The sequence below is a fragment of the Ictalurus furcatus genome, chromosome 24 (assembly GCF_023375685.1).
Source record: "Ictalurus furcatus strain D&B chromosome 24, Billie_1.0, whole genome shotgun sequence".
Lineage (NCBI taxonomy): Eukaryota > Metazoa > Chordata > Actinopteri > Siluriformes > Ictaluridae > Ictalurus > Ictalurus furcatus.
In genome coordinates, this window is record NC_071278.1 from 14055758 (window position 1) to 14081113 (window position 25356).

The following is a 25356-nucleotide window of genomic DNA, read 5'->3' on the forward strand; positions in this document are numbered from 1 at the left end:
GATTTATGGATAGATAGATAGATAGATGGATGGATGGATAGATCTTTTATTTCCAGACTCAAGGTCCATTAAAAAGAAACAAACAACAAAAAATTACGTACACTACAAAACATCTAAAAGAGACAGTTGTGAGTGTGTGTGAATGTTGGATTTGTCTAAAACTGTTCAAAATGAGTTGTGAACATTGTCCCACATTACCGCCATAATTTAATAAATGTTTTACTGGTTAAAATTGTGTGTTTGCTAAATTGCTTAATGCCAATTAACAGAAGGTTACAAAATAGTTCTTAGTCACATAGAAGCAGCAGTCTACCTTTTAATAATTCTGTGCTTAATGTTGCAATGTTTTATGATCAACGTTTCCAGTATTTCCATTGCTTTATTACTTCTCAGACAAAACTTTCATGTTTTTAGTTTGCATGCACTTGCAGTTAAGCTTACTGGTTTTCGAGTAATTGAGGTTTAGATTTAAACCTGTTCAATTTACGTGACCAGTCAGACAGATTACTAAGAACTCAATCCATCCATCCATCTTCTACTGCTTACTCCTTTTCAGGGTCACAGGGAACCTGGAGCCTATCCCAGGGAGCATCAGGCATAAGGCGGGGTACACCCTGGACAAGGTGCCAGTCCATCACAGGGCTCAATCACTAAGAACTCAATAATAAATATAATAACTTGATAATGGTGGGTTGTGATTTCCACCACTGTAAAAAAAAAAAAAAAAATCATGGACCCCCTTGAAAACCACTGTCTCATGCAACTGTGAGCTGTTATTAATAAGGAAAAAACCCGACTGAGCATGGAAAAAAATATTATTTTCCAATAACGGCACATAACTTTTGTTCTATTCTTCATATACCACACAGTTACTCTTAGAGTAGTCTCACAAGCCAGACCTCATGCTTTGCTATTCTTTACACATGTCTTTCAGACCCTCACCATAGTTACATCTCGCTTTATCTGGGTCAGGGTCACAGTGAATCTAGTGCCTATCCAAGGAACACTGTGAGCGAGGTGGGAATACTCACCAGGGGCAGGATGCTAGTCCATCGCAGGCAACCATGCACTCACACACACACATACACATACATATATACACATACTCATTCACAACTAGGAGCAATTTACCACTGTCTATCCACCTACTGGTATGTTTTTGGACAATGGATGGAAACCGGAGAACCTAGAAGAAACCCATGCGGACATGTAGAGAGCATGTACACAGCAAAACAGGTTCTGAATTAAAATAAACTCTTGAAACATCCACTTAAAACATAGATTAGAGCTACTTCTTAAAAATAAAAGCATTAAGGACATTACTCTCTCTTTGTAAAAGTCTTTATTATTATCTTTATACATTTAGACTAATGAATATAGTTTGCATGTGATCTACGGTCTCAAGGCTCAAGCTCCAACTCTGAAGGGGGTACCTGTAGTTGCTCTTAGTTATTATCTGATTCTTTCTGGCCAGGATGAGCCCGTCTGTTCTGTCAGGTCATAATTGTATCTTTATTGTTCAGCATGTTTAAAAACATGAAACAAATCTAAGTTAATCTTCCAAGACATTGTGCATAATATCTGCTCCATTTGATGGAAAATATGTTTTATATTCTGTAAAATACATATTATTTAATTTATTGCCTCACTTGCATCCATGCTGAAAAAACCCGATATTATATATCTTTTTGTTTAAATCAGAGACATGTAATGAATTGTTTAGTAATGTATTAATTTACAATGTAATTTTAGTTTGCAAGTGGGGGGGGGCATTATATTTGTGTGGCCACAAAATATAATAAATGAAATGTTTAAATGTTTAAAAATGATAATAGAACAAATATAAAACTGATCCATGTGTAATAGAAATGATTGGTTCTTCCTGTCGTTTGTTATTTGAACCGAAAGCGAGGTTTGGCGTCATTTCCGGCTTTGTTCAACATGGAGGCGAGTGGACTGAAGTTAAATTTCTGGGAGAATGGACCAGCACCTGGACAATTTTATTCATTTCCAGGTGCCGGTAATAGTACAGTTCCTGGATGTGGACCCGTACGACACACACTGTAAGCTCTAAAATTCCTGTTTTGTGTTTTTGACGTTTAATAACGCACAATTTCCCTAGCTAGCTAGCGGTGTATTAGTTTCAGTTTAGCTAACAGTGCTGTATCATCATGGAGGAAATCGCTTGGCTAGCTAACAAGCTAATAAGCTAACTGCTAATTGATTACGTTATGTAGAGAATTGGGAAAAAACAACAACAACAACAACAAAAAAGAGCTATCAGATCTTGTTACACGCATTTGGTGAGTGCAGAAAGGAAACATTAGTATAATCTAACTTTAATATTAGCTATTATTAGTTAATAACAGCCCTCGTTTTCTGCTTGTAATGTAGCTTAGCTACATTAGAAAAAGACTTTGGCTTAATACTTAAATGTGAGTTACTAGTTAGATATATAATGGCTTACATATGTTTTCCCAACCAAAATATTGTATTTAAACACTAATCTGTTTTCTTTTTTTTTTTTTTTTTACCTCTCATTTTGATTATACTCTAATAATAATTCTGATGTAGATATTTAGAGCGTTATAATGTGACCAACACCTTCAGTGTTTTTGTGTCTTTAACATAGTAATCCCATGGTGACCGGGACATCGGTGCTTGGGGTGAAGTTTACAGGCGGTGTTATCATCGCTGCTGACATGCTCGGCTCTTATGGCTCGCTGGCCCGTTTCCGCAACATCTCCCGTCTCATGAAAGTCAATGACGCCACCATCCTTGGAGCTTCAGGGGACTACGCAGACTACCAGTACATCAAACAAGTCATTGAACAGATGGTGTAAGTCTTTGCATGGAGTTATGCCTGTATTATTCTGTACAGTCTAAATCCTCTATTCAAGTCTGTGCGAGTTATGTTAAGACAGGCACTGTATGCTCTTTAAACACTTTTAGTCACTCTTTTAGCGCACTACACCTTTTGAATTACCAATCATGTACAGCCAAGGCATGCAAAGATATTTGGACTAATTAACATACAGTGTCCAGATGGAGAGCTCATTCTTTCCCCTTTAGTAACTGATTTATCCTGGTCAGGGTGCTGGTGGATCCAGAGTCTACTCTGGAAACACTGAACATAAAGCAGGAATATGCCCTGGATGGGACACCAGGCCATCACAGGGCACCATGCACACATTCACAACTAGGAGCAATGTAGCATAGCTAGTCCACTTACCGGCATGTTTTTGGGAGGAGGGAAAAAACCGGAGAACCAGTGGCAAGAGAAATGTCAGGAAATCATTTTAAGACATCAGAAAACTTGCATTAAGTAATGTATCTATATTGCTATGAAGCAAAAAAAAAAAAAAAAGTGCTGATTGTTTAGGATTGATGAGGAACTCCTTGGAGATGGCCACAGCTACAGTCCCAAAGCCATCCACTCCTGGCTTACTCGTGTCATGTACAACCGCCGCAGCAGAATGAACCCACTCTGGAACACGGTCGTTATCGGTGGATTTTACAATGGAGAAAGGTTAGTTTTCAAATAACAAGTTTTTCCATAACTACAGTGCAATTCCTAATCCCTGTTAAGCAAACAGCCTTACAGTACTGTACCTTGGATTTTACTAACTATAGTTGTACTTTCATTTAGCATAATAAAATTATTTGGACATTTGATTATTGATGTATAATTATCCTGACATTTTTTTAAACCTAATCTCTATCTACTACATCTGTAGCATATTTACCACATTACCACAGACACCGATTCCCCATGTTTTCCTGCAATCAGAAAAGAACAGACAACCTGTTTACTCAAAACTCACTTATATTATAAGTCTTGGGGCAGTTGTTGGAAGTATCTACTCCTGCCTTCCTCAGTATGAAGGAAGTGTGTGTACCTCCTGTATTCTTGTTAGTGGCAATTGCACATACACTACATATGTGTTGGGTTTATTTTGGTGAGATTAGGTTGAAAATGCAGTGGCATTTTTAATAATAGTGAACTATGACTTCTATAAGTGTGGATGTCTGGATTCTGTAGTTTTATTGAAGCACATACTTTGTGTGAAAAAGCTCAGATGTCTCTGCAAGTAATATGGTCACCTGGAATTGGAAATTAAGGCTATAGGACATGAGCACAAACTAGTGTGCGCAAGTGTCAAGCCACTTGCTATTGGGAATTGACGGATATTTTTTATTTTACACAAACCTCCTGTTTGTATTTTGTAGCTTCCTGGGCTATGTAGACAAGCTAGGTGTTGCATATGAAGCTCCAGCAGTGGCCACAGGATTTGGTGCATACTTGGCTCAGGTGAGTGTTAGTCTGCTCAGCTTCTTATTTAGGGCTTCTTTTCATTTGTCCTTTTTTTTTCCAGACATCATGTGAATTGCTTCTTATCTGTTACTGTGTATGCCCGTTTCTTTTCAGCCCTTGATGAGAGAGGTGCTTGAGAACAAAGTAGAAGTTTCCAAGGATGAGGCAAGGGCACTGATTGAGCGATGTCTCAAAGTGCTGTATTACCGAGATGCTCGTTCTTACAACCGAGTGAGAACTGTTCCTGATCTTCATGAATAAATATACAAGAAACATTTTACCTTATCGCGTTAAATCTTTGTATCTGCAGAACACATTACGTTATGTTACATTATTTCTGTTTTGCTTTAGCACGAGATTGCCATTGTGACTCAAGAAGGGGTTGAGATTCTTGGACCGCTGTCATCAGAAACAAACTGGGAAATTGCCCGTATGGTCAGGTGGGTTACATGATGTACTATTCTGTAAGTGTTATGACGGGTTTTTGTAGTGGGAGGCTGAAAAACACCGGGACAGAAGTTTAGCAATTTCCTAATTAACATTTTTTAAGTAATAAATCTGCAGTATTTCTCAGTAGAGACGGTTGTGTTTGAACATGCTAATATTATTGAAAAATAATAATAATGAAGCAGCTGTGATATAGGTTGTGTCAAAGTTTAAAAGTGGCGGTTGTCCTTTTTTTTTTTTTTCTTTCTCTCACTTGAAGCTCGAGTCTCATTTCATCTTGGAGATTTAAAAAAAAAAAAATTGATTATTCCAGATAAAATAAGTGATCAAGTGTACTATTTTCTTCTTCTTGCAGTGGCTTTGAATGAAGGCTCATTTTGCTCATCTGAATTTCTTTCATAAATGGATTATTTGTACCACGTTGGAACTGCGTTATCAAGACTACACTTAGTTTGTTTTACGTTTGTATTTGACTTTATTATTATTATTCTAAAATGTGGAAAAATAAAAATAAAGAATGAATGTGTCTAAACCTTTGACTGGTAGTATATATTAATTATATTATGACAAAATGAAACCATCTGTTGGTACAGCTAAACAAACTCATCACATGTTTGCAATGGTCAGACTCATGCATGATGTAAATTTGCAACTGCAAAATACACCCTTAGATTGTTTGTTCTATAGCATTATATTGCAGACACATCCAGTCCATAGAAAAGTTGCCATTAAGAGTATCAAGGGAAGAAAAAAAAATAACCACTGCAAACAAACATTAACAATGTGTTTATTGATTACAAAATAAAATGTCCCTTTTAGAAAAAGTCTAGAAAAAAAAAGTTTTAGGGATAAAATGAGGTTTATGTAATATCAAAGGTCAGCCCTTTAATTATGAACAAGCAGCCCTAAATACAGTAGATAATCTGTAACACTTGTACACGGAGGACTTTTTTTTGCTCATTTGCAATGTGCACGTTTCACAGCAGTAATAGTACTCAAAGAAATAAGTGAACAGTAACACTTTGGCTGGACTATAAAACAGTTCAGCAGTCAAAGCAGACATAATTATATTCATCTATACATGGCTACAGTAGGGTTTTTTGGAGACACATTTTAAAGGTGTGCCAAGATGTTCTTAGGACTTTTGTACATTGCGTAAATGATCGAAACAAGTACTGCAAGCAATATTAGTATCGCAAACCTACATTTATCACTGCAGCACTTGTTTCTTGTTGCAGCAGTGTTTGAGAAGACCTTTGCTGGTTCTGCTAACTTTGGGAAATTATTACCAACATGGGATTGTATAAGGAAGGGCAGAAATAATGAAAAAAATATTAAACAATGCACCTTCAAGGACCGACACATGACACACTGTTAATCCAATAAATTCTATTTCATCACTGGTGACTGAAAGAAACTGACAGAATGAGGCTAGGCGGTGTATGTAAAATGAACAGAACAGTCAAGAAATATTAGGACATGATCAATAAACTACTGAGCAAATGTTCTTTTCTTATTCAAAAGCAAAACTGTCCATCAGAGAACATTGTATTGAGAAAAGCTCTGCATAAAAACAACCTGGAGCATCGACATCTAGTCGATTTTACTTTTAAGAAAATCACAAGTTTGTCATTTCTGCATCTTCAAATCCATGGAAAGAGTCGAGATCACTATCTTTCTCGAAGATTTTCTTCAGAGCTTGGGGATTGGAGGGTGAAGGCAACAAGCTCGGAGAAACAACTGATGACGTGTTGCCTTTGTGTTCAGCCTCTGGTTCATTAGATTCATGTTCCTGAATTGTGTTCACCACAAGGGCTTCAGTCAGATTCTGCACCAACTCAGAAAATCCTCCTGGTGCCAGCTCTGAATTAGAGTTCAACAGCTCAAAAGAGCGCTGAAGAAATTCTGGCCTTTCTGCTAGGACATCCAGCATTTCAAGGAGCCAGGCTGAGAACAAAAGGGCTAGGTCAGCAGGCACAGCACCAATCAGTTCTTGTGGAGCATCGGTCACATGCTGGCTCCATCGGGCTTGCAGGAACTCTCGTAGCACCAGACCAACACAGGCCTCTAGAGGCTGCAGACGACAGGAGCATGCATAAGGGAGGATACTTGGCAAAGTGTTTGTAGTGTTGAGCAATGCTAGGAACTTGTGGCTTAGGTGACCCCGATACGGGTCCATAACCAGCAATCCCTTGCTTCCAGAGTTTGGCTTCACATGCCGACTCCATACTTTATCAAACCATAGCTGGAGTCTTTCTTCATCAGAAAAGCCCTCTGGCTTGGCCTCCATGATGATGTCTGGCAAGGTCGGTGCATCTGGGCTTAGAGGCTCTCCTCTAAGAAACACTACGGTAGGCAAGATAGTGCCGTCAGCTAGAGAGGCAAGTACAACATCTAGAAGCGGATCCTTTTCGCCAACCAACTTAAAAGCGGACATCATGGAAGAGGAGTCAGCTGAGGCAGGATCCAGCTGCTCCATGTCTATAAAAATGGAAAGCTCATCCATAGCAGCAATGGCTGGCAGATCCAAGCAGTGTGAGGTGATCTGCTTATTTATAACAGAAGTAAAAGTGTGCAGACGTTCCTGAACTTTATGGGGTAGCAGTCGGTGGGATGTGGCCAGAGATTGCAGAGATAAATCATGGTTTATCAGGAAGTCCACAGCCCAGCCATAAGAGATGCCTGGCCCACCATCAGCGCTCATGAGCTGTGCGGCTTTGGAAAAAAGATTGGTTTCGTCTACAGGAAGCTGCTGCTCACGCTGGCACAATACCCACTCGGCTAACCGATCACTTGCTCGAGGAATTAACCGTTCTCTGCTCTTTGGAGGCCCAAGCTGAAGCTGACGCTTTTGTATCAAGGATTGAACTTCCTCAGGCTGACTATCAAACTGGCTGGCTGCTTGAGGAATGCCAAAGCACAGGGCGTAGAGTACAATCTTCAGCTGTGCTACAGTAAGAGATCCTCCGGCTTTAGCTCCGTCTTCAGCGTGGACTTCACTGGAAAGCGCCATTTTCTGTGGTGTTAAATCCTTTGGCTGTGTCCCACAATTCTCATCAGGCACAGTGCTTTCAACTACAGGCTGTACTTCAGCAGGAATAGACGGGGTGTGTGCAGAGCTATCAGGGGGGTTTATGCAATGGTTTGGAAGGGGCACAGGATTAGTGGCTTGTGGAAGTGAATTCTGATCCACTTGCATTTCTTGCTTCTGTATGATAACCCCAGAGTTGAGCACCTGGCCTTTCCAAACCACGCCACTTGGTATGAAGAAAAATCTACAAAACAAACAACCCAAGGTTAACAAGACAGACACACAAAAAAAAATCACAACACAACACTGCTATACATGGGTACACATTGCTTACTGTTTTAAGACCAATCACTGTAACAGAGCCAATCATAGTACACCTGCACATATCAAAGAACATACAACTTTCTTTTGAAATGCCACTGACAAATTATAAAGCTTTCTGCTGCTTTGACCTTATTGAGGGTGCAAAGATAGGGGTGAGGAACTATGAGGAACCCCCCACAATTCAATGCAATTTCAATTTGGGGTGCTACGATGTGATTATATACACGAGTAAATTTTTTTGTTACTATGTGACCACTGTTTAAAGCAGGGGTTCACAAACTTTTCCAGGGCAAGGCCCCCAAATGGCATTAACATTTGACCGAGTCCCCCCTTTTGCAAGATGTCTTTAAGACACATTAAAAATACAGACTTCTGAATATATCCCCCTTTTTTATTAGTAAATACATCTTACATCTTTACATTACATTAGGAATTGATTGTGTATGTGTATGGTTGTCTGAATGTGAGAAAGAAAAAAATCATGTATTTATTTATTTTTCACACCAAATTGTTGAGGCCCCCTGGCAGCTCCAACATTGAAAACCACTGGTTTAAAGCACAAAGTAGAGTGATGTATCTTGGCTCCAGCATGTGCAACACTGAGCAAAAGCCTGGGTTTTCAACATTGGCATGCCCGCACGGTTGCTTTCGAAACAAAAAGTGCAGCTCTGAGCCTTTTTGTTTTGCCACCCAACTAGTTTTGACATGTGTACAAAAATGTATTTTGGATAAAAATACTACAAACTATATATATATATATATATATATATATATATATATATATATATATATATATATATATATATGTGTGTGTGTGTGTGTGTGTGTGTATATATATATATATATATGTGTGTGTATTTTATTTATATATATATGTATATATATTATATATAAATATGTATTTAGACTGTTTTAATCTGATTGAGAGCTATGCATCCATGTAGAATCTTTTAAAGAGATTATCAATAATCAATATGCATCTAAAAAGACTTTTATTCCTGACCTCACTAAATGTTATGGCACCATACCTTAAATCACATAATTCTCATATAGGACCTTATAAATCCAACGTCCCACAAAAAGCTGAAAGGCTCTCACACTTCATCATACAAGTCATTCCTTTGCTGCCACTTTTTCGCTTTAATGCTGTAAATCCTTTGCAGTTTATTCTGTTCTGTGATGTGCAGCACATCAGAGATCACGGGTCTCAGCTGCTTCGACACTCGGCTGTTTCTATTCTGCTTAATTCACCAATTTCACCACTGTTGCAGCAAAAACACAAATCCACTTCAAAGTGGATTGGTAATATTCAAGAAAGATAAATAAGAAATAGATCAATACGCATGCTGTATTCTATTGCATCATATTATTCTTAATTATTTTTCAAGTGCACCACTGATTGTAGATAAACAAAGAGAAATCAAATTACCTTTTATAGCCATGAGAAAATCCCTCTGGAAAAAAAGGGAGAATAGTGAAAATCACTGATATGTCATCATCTACATGCAAAGATTTTTGTCAGTCTGAATGCCTTTCTACTGAAGAGCTCAAGTTACTGTTTGCAGTATATGTGCCTGAAGCTCAGCATTCAGATAATCTGTTTTCTGAATCTACGTGTATGTTACATCTAATACAAACCAAATGCGTGTTACTGTAACATTTGTGAAAACTTATATTCAATTACATCACTTGTATTTAACAAGACTTATATTTTGTCAGATGCAAACACACTGGCACAGAACATCCATAAAGACACCGGTTGCGAAAGTAACTGGATTCAAATATTTACATGACAATTATTCATCTGTTTAAAAGATTCTTCCATTTAATGGATTATCCACTTCATTTGGTCGGATAGAAATTTTATTCGGATTTGCTTCTCAATCTAATTTATTCTGATTAAGGTGCATACGTCGAACACTCTCACCATTGAATTTGCAGTGGCTGAAGGCGTGGCTTGGATTCTTAGCCAGATGTGTGGCCATCAGATCTCCAATCTCAGTGGAATAGCCACAGGTATTGCAGCTTAGGTTACCCAGCCTGCCAGAAAACCATAATCATTAGATCGTCAACCACTTCTACCTCATTTCTACCAGTAAACCAGAGACTAAAAATCAGGACACTTACTTTGGACAGGGCTTGTATAAGTTCAGGTATTTAGTAGTGGTTTTGCGAGAAACATGATTACTGCAAACAGAAACATGAAAGATTAGTGAAACCTTTGCAGCAACGACTAGTGATCCATTTATTATGATATAACTGCTATTCAGAAATTCTTGCTTATGGTGTCCAACATGCTCACTAATTATTCGCTTATTCACACACACACACACACACACACACACACACACACACACACCTGATCATGTGGTTAGCATACGCTCTGGAGCAGCAGGTGCTATAACGGCACAAGGAGCAGTGCACAAACGTGGGAAAGTGAGTGGAAAAATCTGGAATCTCAAAGTTACATTCGATACAGAACCAACGTCTTGAAGTTTCGCTGTAAACAGAAGAAAGAGGTTGTGTTAAGATCACAGTGTTTTTGTAAAACTTGTGCTTTCAGCTTAAATATTCCCCAAGACAACATTTTAGTGGCCACATTATCAGGTTCATCTATCATACAGTGTTGCTTCTAGGTCAAGGGCGAACAAGTCACCATCCCGGTGTGTCCTGGTAAACAAATGGGTTTAGTAGATGGCTTGTAGGCTTTTGAGAAGGTGGATACCCTTTTCTTAAGTCTAGTGACCAGGCAATTTCACAAAGCAATTTTACTTGATGTTTATTTAAATTCCAGTTGCTTCATATGGTTTATAGTGGAGCAACACACTGCTGCACTACACACAACCACAGTAAGAACTATTTTATTAGTTGAACAAATTAACTTTTAAAGATGATGACCCTTTTTTTCTCCCCAGCAACATGAAGAGATGTGGGAATTGTGATAAACCTGAGTAAAATACACAACAGTGCAATATCAAGCTGTCAGACAACTAATAATGCAAAACATGTTACTAAAATAAAGCTGCACCGTCAAAGGCATTCTCAGGCGAGGATGAAAACTATGACTACATAGAATCTTTCTCTCCCAGGAGATATTAGCTAGTCATATTTCAGGGTTAAATTACATTAGCCTGTAAGTTTCCAGGCAAATAAAATATGACACTGGGCAAGCTCTAGAGCTTTCACTAACCTGATGGGATAATAAGTTTTTGATTTGTCCATACCTGTAGGTACACAAATACTGATTTTTGCCCATCTGTTACTATGTACAATTTGTCAGCCCCTTGTTATCTCTCAATCTCTGAGTGAGATATTATTTGGGTTGTTGGCCATACTCGTACTCAGAACATCAGTGGCACTGACACTGCAGCGGCATCTTAGTCGGCACTGTGCTGCTATGAGTCTATCATGTGCAGCTGCGATGTTGGGGGTTTTAAATACTGCAAAAACTTACTGACACACACACACACACCCTACTGGTTTACCTTGTAGGTTTACGTTTGTCCTCTAGACTCTAATCTGTCCCAGTGTTCTGACCATAGCCTACTACTGTTTGGATATTTTTCATTGGTGGACTCAGCAGTGACATAAAGGTGTTCAAAAATCACATTAACACTGCTGCACCTGATCCACTCAGATCACTGCAACAACCACGAAACTCCCACGAACATGCCACCATCATGTCAGTGTTACTGCTTTGCTAAGAATGTACTTAATAAAGTGCTCACGGAGTGTCCTACTTATACTATTTAAAAAAACCCATCAAAAGCTCCAAAATACGCATTCTGCATTTTAAACCTTTCTACTGTAATATAATTAGTAAAGCCAAAACACTGACTTACGTTTATGGTGATTTAATAACCCTTGATGCACAAAAGATAAGTCATTACTCTCACTCACCACTGTCTCTGAAACTTGGTCATGATTTCCAACATGCTCTCGACAGGTTTCCTTTTTGTAGGCGTGATTCTCTGGACACCACTCTGAGGTGCAGGAACTGAGGACGCAGAAGAGCTTTCACTGTTCGTACTAGGTTTAATGAAGTTAGTGTTGTCGTTTACCTTAGTCAAGGAATAAGCCCGGATGGTTATCTGAAAGGCAGATAAACAACTAGTATATAAATTTATCAGCTTCAACACAAACAGCAGCTCTTTATTGACGTGATATATACTCTAAACTAAAAAATTCAAGGTATCAAGCAGGAGGACTACAATAAAAGACGAAAGGCATTCTGGTTAGAATGTGCATCACTTCTGCTTACCTTAGTACCAGGCTTAAGCCCCAGCAGCTGCACAGGCTTGAGATGGGTCTGGTGAAATAAAAGCTTGTGCTCTACCTTGTCCTTTGTGTAAAGAAACTGAAGCCGGCACTTATCGCAATGCAACACTGACTTTTTCTGGACACAGAAACAGTGATAAATAAGACACCAGCTTCAGTTCAATAGACATGCAAATTACCCCATGTGTACACTAACAAGCGACAACCTGGCAACAGCAAACGCTCACTTCCCATACAAGCTACTAATGCAGCTACACTGACACAGTGACGGAGCAAGCCATGACATGTGAACTGTAATTATTCATAATTATAACAGTGACTGGCTCTACTGCGTTCTCCTGACCAAATCTAACAGCACGTCTGTTTCTACTGAAAACGACAGGCTTTTCTCAACTGAAATATTTTGGGGTTTTTATTGCTTTTGTATGTCTCTAAACCAGAAGTAACATTTTTGCATTTTTAATATCCAAAAGCAAAAAGGGGTTAAAAAATTAAAAATTCCATTTCAATTCCACTGTAAAACAGCACCATGTTGAATTTATAGAAGCATCTGCTATTTACTGATTTCATTTGCATCTAATTAATATGTAATAAATAAGATATAACAATTATATCAGAATCACGACAGGTCATTATGTGAGGCAAGAAGGTATTGTAGACAAGTAATAAAATCAAACAATTCTTCTAGCTTCTCTAGTTCTCTCCAATATTGCTTACCTGGTGCTTGTTGTAGTGGAGCTGATAGCTGTTGCAAGACTTGAACACTTTGAGGCAGTACGGGCATAGAAGATTGGCGGTGTCCTTGTGGAGCTCACGGAAGTGAATTAAAACGTCATTGTAGAAAGATGAGCGGAAATTGCAAACCTAAAAAAATGTAATTACTCCACATTCAATTTCAGAGCCCACGTGAATGTAAGAGAACAATATTCATTTTAGTACAAGGGGTCTTAGGAAATCTTTAGACAGATGAGGGTTACCTGACACATGTAGGGCATTTCACCTGGCTTGTGAAAGTTTTTCATATGATGCAGGAAAATGGGAGTGTTGTCATATGACAACTCGCAGATCTTGCAGAGTGCTGTAGAAAGACGAATGATAACTTTTTAGTACTCTTCGTGTCAGGTCCAAACTTCTCTGTATCAAATGAAACGGGACTCACATGCGGACTCTACTTGGCTGTGGACGGTCTCGAGGTGGCACTGCAGGGAGAAGGGTGTGCCAAAGGTGCGGAAGCAGTGCTGGCACATAGTGTGGGATTTCTCCTCACCCCTCTGCTGCGCCATTTCCATATGGTGCTTCATGTGGTTCATCAGCCTGCAGGGAGGTAATAAACACATCTAATAAACTTTCCTATTATGCATTATACCACACTGATGCAGTGATATCTTGAATCTGATTGGTCAGAAGGTGTCGATTAAATTTAACAGCACAGCTCTGAGAATAGTTCCAGCAGTAAATTGTGTTAATGTTCAATAAAACACTTCCGGATGTGATGTCATTTAAAAACTTCACATCGCATTGGCCTGCATCACACTACCCAATCGTTGATTGTTTTCCTAAAGAACGTCCTGTTATTTTTTTATTCCTTACATGTAGTAGTCTGCTGCACTAGGGACCATACACGCTACAGACCAAATGCAAAAATATCCTTTTTAAAATGCTCTCCTAACCAAATCCCAGCAAAGCATCTTACTTGATGTTGTTCTTCAGCTTCTTGTCGCAGAGATGGCATTTCATCACAATGGGCACCTGGTTATTCTCTATCAGGACAGGATTTCCAGGGTCCTTCCCGTAGTAGAAGTCTTCCACTAGCATGATAAGCTTGCCTTGCGCGTCATAGTCGCCAGTGCCAGGGCTGTGCACTCCCTCCGGGATCTCAGATGTGGTGATGTGTTTCAGACAAGGAGCAGGAGGAAGAGGAGAAGGAGAGGCTGCTGGATGTCTGCTGCTCGTAGAGGTTGAGGAGGAAGTGGGGGAAATAGTGCTAACGTGCATATGGGGCATGGATTGCATTGGGTCACTGCTACGCTTGGCCCTTCTTTTGCGTTTGCTGGTCAATGCATGGACTCTGTTTATGAGCTCTGGATTACAGTGCTGAAACAAAACAGTGATTAAAAATTGTAAGTCTGACCACTTACCAGGAATATTAATCAATCAATTTGAACTTTTTTGGTTTAAATAATCACATCCAATAATTACTTGTGACTTGCTTGGACTTTGCGGTCAGTGAAAGGCTACAGTTTATACATTCTGCTGCTTAGGAGCAAGCACATTAAATAAGAGGAGAACAACGAAACATAGCACTAATCATCAAATAAGAGCTTCAACAAGTGTGTGCAGTGACTGATCTGACATGCTCATGATTTCCCACAGATTACAGATGTTATCTCAGTCTGTCAGTACACTGGCATTTCATTTCCACTTTTATGTACAGGAGTCAGTGTCAGACAAATAACTAGCCTGGACACCCAGAATGAATAAAGTACAAGCCTAGTTTTATCTTCTTCATAGCTCAGCTGACAAGTGATTCATTAAGCTGCTGGTATAGTGGTCACAAGTACCTATCCAAATCCTGCTCCCAATTGGGTTTTGCTGCTATACAAATCTTTTCACATGTATTTTTGAACAACACACTCCAGGTGGTGCAACGAACAGCACAGCAAACCTGTACTAAATATCATCAAAAGATTTCAGCCTGTGGTGCTACTATAACAATGTCATTTAGTGTTGGTTCTAACTGTGATAGACTGAAAATCTCATTGGATTTAGTCATAATGCATGTTTATATTAATCTTAAGGTCAGCACAAATATTTATATAAGTTCTATTTACTAAACCAGTGGATAATAAACTAAACCAGTGCATAATTTCAAAGCTCCATGTGAGAGCACAGGTTCTATAAATGAAATAGATCATGATGCTGTTGTGCTTCATGTGTAGTCACTTCTGGAGTAAGGCTCCATTCACACCTTGTGTTAAGATGCATCCTGGGTGACGGGCGACTTATACCTATATCACGATACTTCATGGGATTTTTTGCGGTAGTGACATAAACGACGATATGAAAATCGTAACATTCAACACTATCTTTCTGGCCACACCCTTCTGAATTAAAGGAGTTTGCTTTACATTACTTGTTGACACTTTCTCGTCGTGCAAATTCTGACTCTAATCATATTCTGGTCTGTGTTTTTGTTTGGCATGATGGAATAAATTTGATGTTTTTCCACCCTTTGTTGATATGAGCTTTTGACACACTTTACAAATTTTGATTCACATCTGATCTTCTGTATCCGAACCACTTCCGTATTACAGAGGATGCTCCTTTTTTGAAGATTAATTCTTCTTCCTCGTCCAGAGTTAGAAGCTTGTTCTCGTTCTACGTGTGAGATGCCCACGCTGCAGCACGTAAACACATCATCATCTATATCATCAACGTTGCGGGATGACAAATTCTGATCATCGGGAGGAACTGTATCGGTATATCAGGGAATATACGATATGGCACAGCCCTAGTGGTGTGATGAGAAGTGGTCAAGTATTATCTTTCTTTTTGACCCTGAGCATCATATCGAACCACTTGCATGAGAGTAAATATAATATCAAAATATTGCGAGATGTGCCTTTTCTTTTTCAAATATTCTCACTGACTTCATGTGGACACAAAGTATAATAAGTATAACGAATAGTAATTTCAGTGATTGACTATTAGTGCCTCAAACGATTTATCTGATATAACCTACACTCACTGATAGGTTAATAAAACAAATACACTAATGTGAGTGTTAACAAATACAGTGTGTTTCTTCTGTGTGAGAGAGATGAAACTTACACACATGTAGCCACGAAGCTCATGAACAACTTTGTAGGCCACATTACAGTGAGAACAGAACTGTGGGGCCTTTAAAACATTCTGAAATACTGCAAAACATAAAGCACACCCTCGTATTAATAAATATTTGAATGAGGCAAATCAGTGAAACACCTAAAAACCATACATCCATTAATGGAGATCAAAGTTAAATCTTTCGAAAGCTTCCATTCAAGTTCATCTCTCATTAGCAAGGTACAAGCATGCATAAATAAATGAGAAACATAAAAAAAAGAAAGAGAAAGGCATTAGTGGCTGTGTTGTGTGCTCCACACACACACTAATTAGTAGCTGACCTTTGGAGGAAACAGTAGCAGAAGCAGCAGATCTCTGGGCTCGCGCTCGAGTCTTTACAGAGGAGACCTGAGTTGGGACCTGAGAGGGCGTTTTGGTGTAACCCATAGCTAGGACATTATTTGCAGGCTGTGTTAACAGGTTCTGCACTTCATGATCATCATCATCAGCAGCAGCAGGAGGAGGAGGAGATGATGCTGAAGATGATGTTGACGGCAGTTCTGAAGATACAGGTATGGTAATAATACAATAAATACATAAGACGCGACGTCACGCCAACGAAACAGGAGAACAGAACAGTGTTGAGTGGAAAAACTAGTGCAACAATTGTCTGTCAACTGCTGACCATGACAAAAGCAAGAAAAGACTCATCATATTAAAGTGAGGGTCATAATAATAAAGTATACAAAAACTTAAAGCTGCAAGATTTTAGAATTTCACGTGCTTTGGTAGAAAAATGTTATTATAAACCACTTGTGGAAGGGTGCATTGCATCATGGACGAATCTAAAAGCTGTGACACAAACACACACACCAAAATGATCCTATATACAGTTGCTTTAAAAGAACATTTTGGACAAGATTAAATTTGTACAAATTTCCTTTGCCCCTATTTACCCTTATACCTGTTTATCTACAAATTAGTATTACTGAGCCAAACAAAACCCTTGTGGAAATTTGCGTATAAAAATACGATAAACCACTAGCTACTACATTCTAAGTAAGTGATAGATGATACCTGAGACAGCTGGAGAGGTTTGAGGAAGACTGCTGGAGGGTGAGGTGCCCACAGCAGGCATCCTACTGGAGGTTACTGTAGTGACGGTTTGTACTGTAGATGGGGTGTGGATGATAGTGACTGGGATCTTAATAGCTGTTGGTTGTGGTGTGCTTGATGAAGACGCAAGCTGAGGGGAAATCAAGGAGCCTGCCTGAGCTGGGAAAGAGAATTAATTCAGTATGTAAAAAAAGCATGTGACATCAGAGGCAATAAAGAGAATACTTGCAGTTTTTTTGCAGAAAACTGCTTGAATTGGCAAAATTGCAAGTGCATTAAATTGTTTTGCACGGTCTTTTGCAATGATGTTTGTTGGTAAATGAGACCTTTTAGCTGTACTCATGTTCGACGCACGTGATTGAAGGGAAAAAAGCTGCTGTCCATAATTTTCATCTAGCACTGACACCTGAAGCAAATGACCAATCTAAATGGAGGTGTGCTCTTTTATTCTCCACTCGTTCTCTTGGTGGAGTTTGTTTAAAAAGCAGTGATTGGCTAACAATACCAAAATACTTTGAGGGCTTGCTGAGGGCATACAGTAACCAAGCTGCCTTGCTTTATGCCATAACTTCATTCACTCATGTTGGTTTGCTAGTTATAATATCAACAAGCTAGCTTGGACATCAATAACACAACAGAAAAAAAAATGTCGCTCCGACAGTCTGTTCCAACAGTTTACAGCAGAACAAGATGCTGCTTTGCTACAGAACTGTATGAAAAGCGTGTGTGTGGCCATGAGGCTCAACTGTCCAAAACTGTCAATCGCCTCACCAACCACGCCCTTTTATTTAAATCACCAAATCCTAAAAAAATCCTAATTTATTATAAAGAAAAACATTCCGGGAGATATGAAGATCCACATAACTTGTAAAAATGATAGAACACTATTCCCAAAAATAATTTGTAGAGATGTAACTTCACATCTAAGTTTGGCTCGTTTTCCATTCACTTGCATAGGTGAATAGGTGGAGTTAAAATGGTCCTGCAGCCACTAGAGGCCTCAGAGCCATTTTGGCTTCACTTTCTCATCCCTCCATATTATTATACAGTTATTGGCAGAAACAAAAGAGCACTTTAAGCCTTACTAGGAGTCAGAAAAGTGACAGCTTGGCCTGTAGGCAGGATGTAACCGACTGGGGTTGCAATGGTCGGTTGGGTGCCTGCAGATGGCTAGAAACACACATGGCAAAGGACAAAATAAACAAGAAATACAATCTTAAATAGAAATCTAATTTTAAATTACTCTGAACTGAGCAAATTCTTACAAGGGAAAACACATTACAAGTAGCACCCCTAATTTATATTTCATTAACACCCTCCATTTACCATAATGATATGGCAAACAGAAATAATGAGATGCTGATGAGCACTTGAAGGTGGCATATACTGTACAGTCATGTTTTGGGATTATTGTCTAAATAAAATGTTCTCTTTCTTATAAAGAAAAAAACATGCCCGAGGAGGCAAAAAGAAACAACAAAAGAAAAGTGCAGCAAACCTTTGGAGCGATGTAGATGGGCTGCCCCTTGACACCACCTGCAGCAATCTGAAAATGCTGAAGAACACCAGCCAGTAATGCTCTTGGTATAACAGAACCTAAAGAGATCAACAACATTTAAACTTTATTTAAACAAACGACCTTTTGAAATTTACATACATCGCAAATGTAACTTGCTGTGCTCCTAAAAGTGTGATTTCACACAAACAAAATATTTAGAACAGCATAAAATGTAACTGAGCTGAATAAAACACAGAATAAAACTATACCCAAGTAATGTACTGTAATTGTAGAATTTGTTCCTACACAAAAAAAAGACACTATTTTTTTGTCAGCAATAAGCATTAAAACTGTGGGTTGATACAAACAACCATTACTACTATGTATGTACATACGTATGTACATATGCTAGTACCAATACAAATTCTGCCATTTTGGATTTAAGTGGTAAAAGTGCCATCTTTTGTAAGGTTATCAAACACTTGAGAACTTCATGTTTAAACGTAGGTTTTCTGCTACTCACAGTAACAGAAATATGACTGAATAATCCAATTCTGGGAAAATTGAAAATGTGGTCTGCATAAGAAAACCTTCTGCAAATCCCAAAGTTGTTTTCTCTGGATCCAACATTTTTTTCAGCAAATAGTGTGAATGTAAAATGAAGAAAACTGGTATTTTAGTTTCAAACAAGACGACCATCTAACTCCCAAATTTAGTGTAAAATGTGTCTGTGGCTTTTTAAATATATTACAATTACGATAGTAGTTTTAATGGGAATTACATTTTAATTGTACGCGAGTATATGTATAGTTGGAAGATATAATCCAATAATTTGTGTGAATTTTTAAAATCTCTCTCAGGTATTTTAATGCAGGATCTGCCACGACTTGTGGTATTGGATGATTGGATAAATGCCCAAATTGTTTGGAACCTGAGTATATGCAGCAGGTGCTTACAGAGCCTTGTCCTCACTGCAGCATAATGCTGCTGCAAAGTGCATCTTGCAGTCTCTGGAAATACTGATTACTATGCATCATCTTCCTCTGGTGCTACATGACTGGAGTGAGTAGTTAGAGGTCGACCGATTGATTGGTTTTGCCGATTAAATCGGCACCGATAACCAATTGCTGGAAAATCGGTTATCAGCAAAAATCCACACCGATAGTTCTTCCTGGGTGTGTCCGTTGCCGGAACTTCTGAGAAGGGTCCGCTGTGATTATACAGTACGAGAGCGGCCTCTAGAGGCGAAATATAAACTATCACTAACAAATTTTGTTGTGTTATTTGAAGTGTTTTTTTTTATTCAATTTGGAGGTCTCTATTTTTATTTGGAGTGTTACTTTTTGGTTCAGCTTGGAAGTATATCTTTTATTTACTTTCATTTTTATATATTTATTTCATTTTAAAAAGTACAGTATATTTTCATGGTACAGTCAGTACATTTATGTAGTATCTTTTTTGTAGTAAAGTTCAGCAATATTTTACTTTGAGTGAAGTTTATGACTTGTTTGTCATAAATGTTCTATATCTCTAGAAACATTGTGTACCATACATTTTTGTAGTACATATATAATGTGTAGATGCATTATAGTACTTTCTATGGAAACTTACCAGGAACAATTGGCAGAAGTGCTGTCTTGATGGCTGGAGCCTGGACAGAGGGAGCAGAAGATGCAGAGGGTTCTGGTGAAGCTGCTGCATGTCCATTGTGTACTGGAAAGATTTTCACATTAAAAACATAAACTGTTTATTTATATATTTTACTATTAAAATCAGCATACGTGTTTATTTAAAAGTCCACGGAGTACTTGTTTAAACATTTTCATAAAGTCTTGACCGCACACCTTAAATCAGTATTCCAATATCAATTCTCCACCTATAGATAAAAATGAGGTCATTTCAAGTTTTATTACTGTTGCTTACCAAGATTTATGTCGTCCGTCTGATTTGTCTCATCCGTGTTACTTTGACATGGCGCAAGTTCCTCCTCCTCACACTGCATGTAAAATTCTGACTCCGACATGGTCCATAAAAACTATAAAACATTTTAACATATTTATAAGAAACGAAACACAAACACTGTCTAAAAAAAAAAAAAAAAAACACATGCAGATTGTACTTGTACACATGCATTTATGTAAATTATTTAGCTGAAGGCAGCTAATTGGACCAGAGACTCGCTAGAGGGCTAGAGATGTGTGGTCATAAAGGGGAGTTTTCACAGACTGTCATAGATATTTATTTTATTTACCCTCTCTAGTCTGGTCAGCAAACCTACGACATTACTTGTTTAAAAAGTAGTCGATGACAACATTTAAATACAAATAAACCAAGAGGCATGTGCTTATTTTCCCTGCATCACATTCAAAATAAATGTTTCATCTGTTTAGAATCCACAGCGCTAGTCAATAGTACTAATGTAAAACACCAGTCTGAAACAAAACATAACTTCAACTGTCTTATTTACAGCCATAAACTAATCACTAATGGATAATCATTAAAGTTCCCGTGAAGTGTCTTGAATCACGCAGCTTTATTCGATGTGTTGACGTAATTTACACTGAAACAGTGTAATGCTGTTGTCAGAGCAGGACATATCGAGTGGCCCCTCCCCCTTTTTAAATAGCTAATAGCGTTTAGCTTACCTCAGCCCGGTAAGCTTACCTAAGCCACACTTGACAGTTGACAGTGACACGAGCCAGAGCAATAAAGTAAATGAATTAAAGACGTTTCCTTCTTAACCAACGTACAGCTGGAAAACTGAATAAAACCTGTGTTCAAACAGCCAGAGACACATTTATGACCCATTCTTGCTGAGATGATTTTTCTCGCTCAACAACAGAAACTTCAGCAAGGTGATGTTTATAGTGTCGGGGGCGGGACACTTCAGATTCTAGAGAGCGTTTGATTGGACGGAAAATCTGATGAGAAGCTGAAGTGCAGAATGATGTCATCAAAATTGTTGATCCGTATCAGTGGTAGAGAGAGACTGTATATTATTAATGCATATATCTTCTAAAAGTGAATTTTGTCACTGTTTTGGCGCACACTAGCTTATAGATAACCTTAAAGCTAACATCTTCATATTAAAAGTCACAAAACTTCATTGATTCAAATTAAAAAATCATGGGGACTTTAAAAGGTAACTGTTTTCAAAATTCAGTGATCATAGGTGCTTATTTAGACCTTTGTATGCAAGGCCTTTAATTTAACTGTGCCTTTACTTAGATCACTTCACTAGTCATAAGTTCTCAACAGTGTCATTTGCTGACATACACTATATGGCCAAAAGTTTGTGGACACCTGACTATCACACCCACATGTACTTTTCCACTAGATGTTGGAGCGTGGATGTGGGGATTTGTGCTCATTCAGCCACAAAAGCATTAATGATATCAGGCACTGGTGTTGGGCGAGGCAGGCTGGAGCTCAGTCAGCGTTCCAGTTCATCCCAAAAGTGTTCAGTGGAGTTGAGGTCAGGGACACTTGAGTTGCTCCATTTCAACCTTCTCAAACTGTATCTTCATGGAGCTAGCTTTTACAGGGGCGTTGTCATGCTGGAACAGATTTGGACCTCTTAGTTCCAGTGAAGCGAAATCTTAATGCTACGGTATACAAAGACATCCTATACAAATGTGTGCTTCCAACTACGTGTCAATAGTTTGGGGGAAGCTTACATATAGGTGTGATGGTCAAGTGTCCAGAAACTTTTCTCCATACAGTGCATCACTCAAACCTTACTAGAGCTGAATAATTTTTTTTTTTTTACTTATAATTGTGATTCAATTAATTAAACTAAATATGATGTTAAACTTAAATTATGCTTGTTTAAATAAATGATGCTCTATATTTCATGTATTTTAACTGTTTATTATAGTGCGTACTGCTGTGGTGTTTGATTTATTTTATTATCTAATTTTGTTTATAACTAACGTTCAAAACATTAACAGTTTATGTTAATTTGCAGAAACAAATTTATATATATATATATATATATACACACACACACACACACACACATATATATAAATATATATATATACACACACACACACAAACGTACAATATAAAACGACTGTTCATGTTAACTTAAAATGAAGTAACAATTCTATTTATTTATTTATACAGTAATATTATAAAATATATTAACCTTTACATATTATATAAACTTTGGCTTTATTTTTAGTCAGGACGAGCGCACGTGCACTGGTATAAACGGTATAAAGTGCGATGGATCGTCATGTTGATTTTAGTTTCTGTTTCTCAGCAGGAGAATTGTTTGATAAATCTGAGTTTTTACGGCCGCTGTGACACACACGGGCTCCCGATCTGCGCTTCCTCACTTTCCCCCCAGTGTCCGAGGCTAACATTAGCCACAACGGCTAACTGCATGTGTATTCCTCCTGCTCGGGTCCTCCTCCAGCTGTGTTAGCCGCACTGTGTAGCATTAGCCTGCTGCTGCTCTGGCTACACGAGTTTAACAACTTACAAACAAACGCGCGCGACTCGCCGCTGTGAACGAGACAAGCGATTAATATCTTACCTCGTACACTTTTTATAGAGCTTGCAAACAGATGAAGGGCATCAGTTTTCCCCGGACAGTTTGTTAGTTCGCGGGCTTTGCCATCAGAGAGAAAAACAATGATCTGAGCTGTGCGAACGTTTTGACTCCCCCAGCTCGCGCGCACTGGTAGGTTGAACAGGGTGTGACGTCACTTCCCCAAACTCTCATCGGCACGCTGATTGGCTGCGATCTTTGGTCTTGGGGCGGGATAATCGTTCCTAGTACAATTTATGAAATAAAAATGATGAAATAATCATAGTATATGTGTATATTCTTGCAACTCATTTAACACGCTGCGCTTTTCCTAAGAATATAGATGCAGCGTTTTGATATGCAGAGCAGATTTGCAACTGCTCGTAGTCCTGAATATCAGTACATTTATTAAAGTACATTTGACACCTCAGGCTAACCATACAAAGAGCTAAATAATATCAGAAAATAAATAAAATTACCAGCATTGTAATATCCATGTCAAATTAGACTGAATGTATATGTATATGTACTTAATAAGTTTTTTGTCTCGTTACTGCTGCTACAGGTTATGTGTTGTTTAGTTTTGGAGTTTGCTGCTACTAGCTGTAGCATGCTAAGCAGGAACTAGCTAGTAGAGTGGCTAGCTTAGGCAGCTAACAGTAGATATGCTTTAACCAAGTAAAGTCATCATTAATCACATTTTACTTGAGTGACGTTGCTATTAGTTCGAGGTTTAAAAAACATGAACTCGAAGTGTGCTTTGTGAAACGTACTACATATTTATATTTATAGGTATTTACAAGATTCATGCCGTTCCTGTTAAATTTGGTCGCTATGGTGACGTAACACAGCTAATCCAGTTCAGCTAACATATAGCCGGCTAGCCTTTCATATTAATACATTTATATTTGAAATTATATTTCAAATTGGCAGCTCAAAACTAACTTGTCTTATCTTCATTCTAATGAGTGACTAATATTCCCAGAATAACTCCGCGTCCATCATCCATTTTGAGGATTTTTTTTGGTAAATTTTATTTATTTATTTATTTTTATTGCTATGCTCCTGTTTGATACAGGGTGTTGTCTACACTTCCTCTCATGTCTGTCGATGGCTAGTTTAGCTAGCCCCGTTAATTTCAGTTGTCTTCTTCCAAGAAAGTCCTTTTCCTTTAATAATCAGTTTGCAGCTGAATAAGTAGATACTCAGCATACATAATCCTAAATGTGAGGTGTATATTGTTTCTACTATCCCCAGAATAAAATGTATAACGTCAGGAGTTCCATATTTATTTAATAAATACGTTTTTACAGTGATAATTACTGTATAACTGACTGCGTTGGTTACTTGATTTATTTTCTGAATATATTAGTTCTTTTATAGCTCATTTCCAGTCTGCTTGCTACCAAGAAAACATCAGTGATTACAGAAAAATGAGAAATTGTGTGTTTAGTCAGTAATATGTAACTATATGGGAGCTATAGCTATCTACAGTTGCAATCAAAATTATTCAACCCCCATTGCAAATCAGGTTTATTGTCAAAATTTACAGATTTTCAGCTGTTTGCAATGAACAAATCAAACAAAAGCAACTGAAATAGTTAAACGCAGCGAATCCTTCAAGTGGTTTCCCCAAATTCAACTGAAAATGCAACTTATAATGACTTCTCCAGTTTCAAAATTATTCAACCCCCTGAATAGAATCACTCACAATAGCACAAATATGCAAAACAGGTGTTGTCTCAAGCACACCTGATGGAACTAAGCAAGGGCTTCACTTGTTGCACCAGGTGTTCTTGAACAGGAACACATGAAATACCTGAACTGGCTAGGTGAAGAAAATTCATGAAATACCTGGACGGGGCAGAAAAAGGAAGCTATCAATGGCTGCAACCAGATTTCTGAGAAGGCAGGTTGTGGTGACTGCAGAAGACCTACAGCAAGCCTTGGTGGCAATAGGCACTGAGGTTTCAGTGAGCACAGTA

The 25356-nt window shown here is 38.3% G+C and overlaps 2 protein-coding genes across 2 annotated transcripts; one reads left to right on the plus strand and one right to left on the minus strand.

Moving 5' to 3' along the window:
- Positions 1-1907: 1907 nt before the first annotated feature.
- psmb4 (proteasome 20S subunit beta 4) lies at positions 1908-5294 on the plus strand. The gene is made up of 7 exons (XM_053613067.1): positions 1908-2063; positions 2633-2839; positions 3383-3529; positions 4231-4312; positions 4430-4546; positions 4667-4755; positions 5118-5294. The coding sequence occupies exons 1-7, from the start codon at positions 1942-1944 to the stop codon at positions 5128-5130; spliced, it is 777 nt and encodes a 258-aa protein (XP_053469042.1). The 5' UTR covers positions 1908-1941; the 3' UTR covers positions 5131-5294.
- Positions 5295-5388: 94 nt separating this feature from the next.
- On the minus strand, positions 5389-23533 carry pogza (pogo transposable element derived with ZNF domain a). Its single transcript, XM_053613066.1, has 19 exons — positions 23378-23533; positions 20758-20869; positions 20446-20547; positions 18835-18932; positions 18422-18506; positions 17298-17495; positions 16562-16780; positions 16227-16315; positions 14089-14489; positions 13555-13709; positions 13373-13473; positions 13113-13259; positions 12379-12513; positions 12018-12208; positions 10477-10617; positions 10245-10304; positions 10045-10157; positions 9547-9571; positions 5389-8037 (listed from the first exon to the last, which is right to left on the minus strand). Exons 2-19 carry the CDS (start codon positions 20855-20857, stop codon positions 6381-6383), a joined length of 4017 nt encoding a protein of 1338 aa, XP_053469041.1. The 5' UTR covers positions 20858-20869; positions 23378-23533; the 3' UTR covers positions 5389-6380.
- Positions 23534-25356: the final 1823 nt, after the last annotated feature.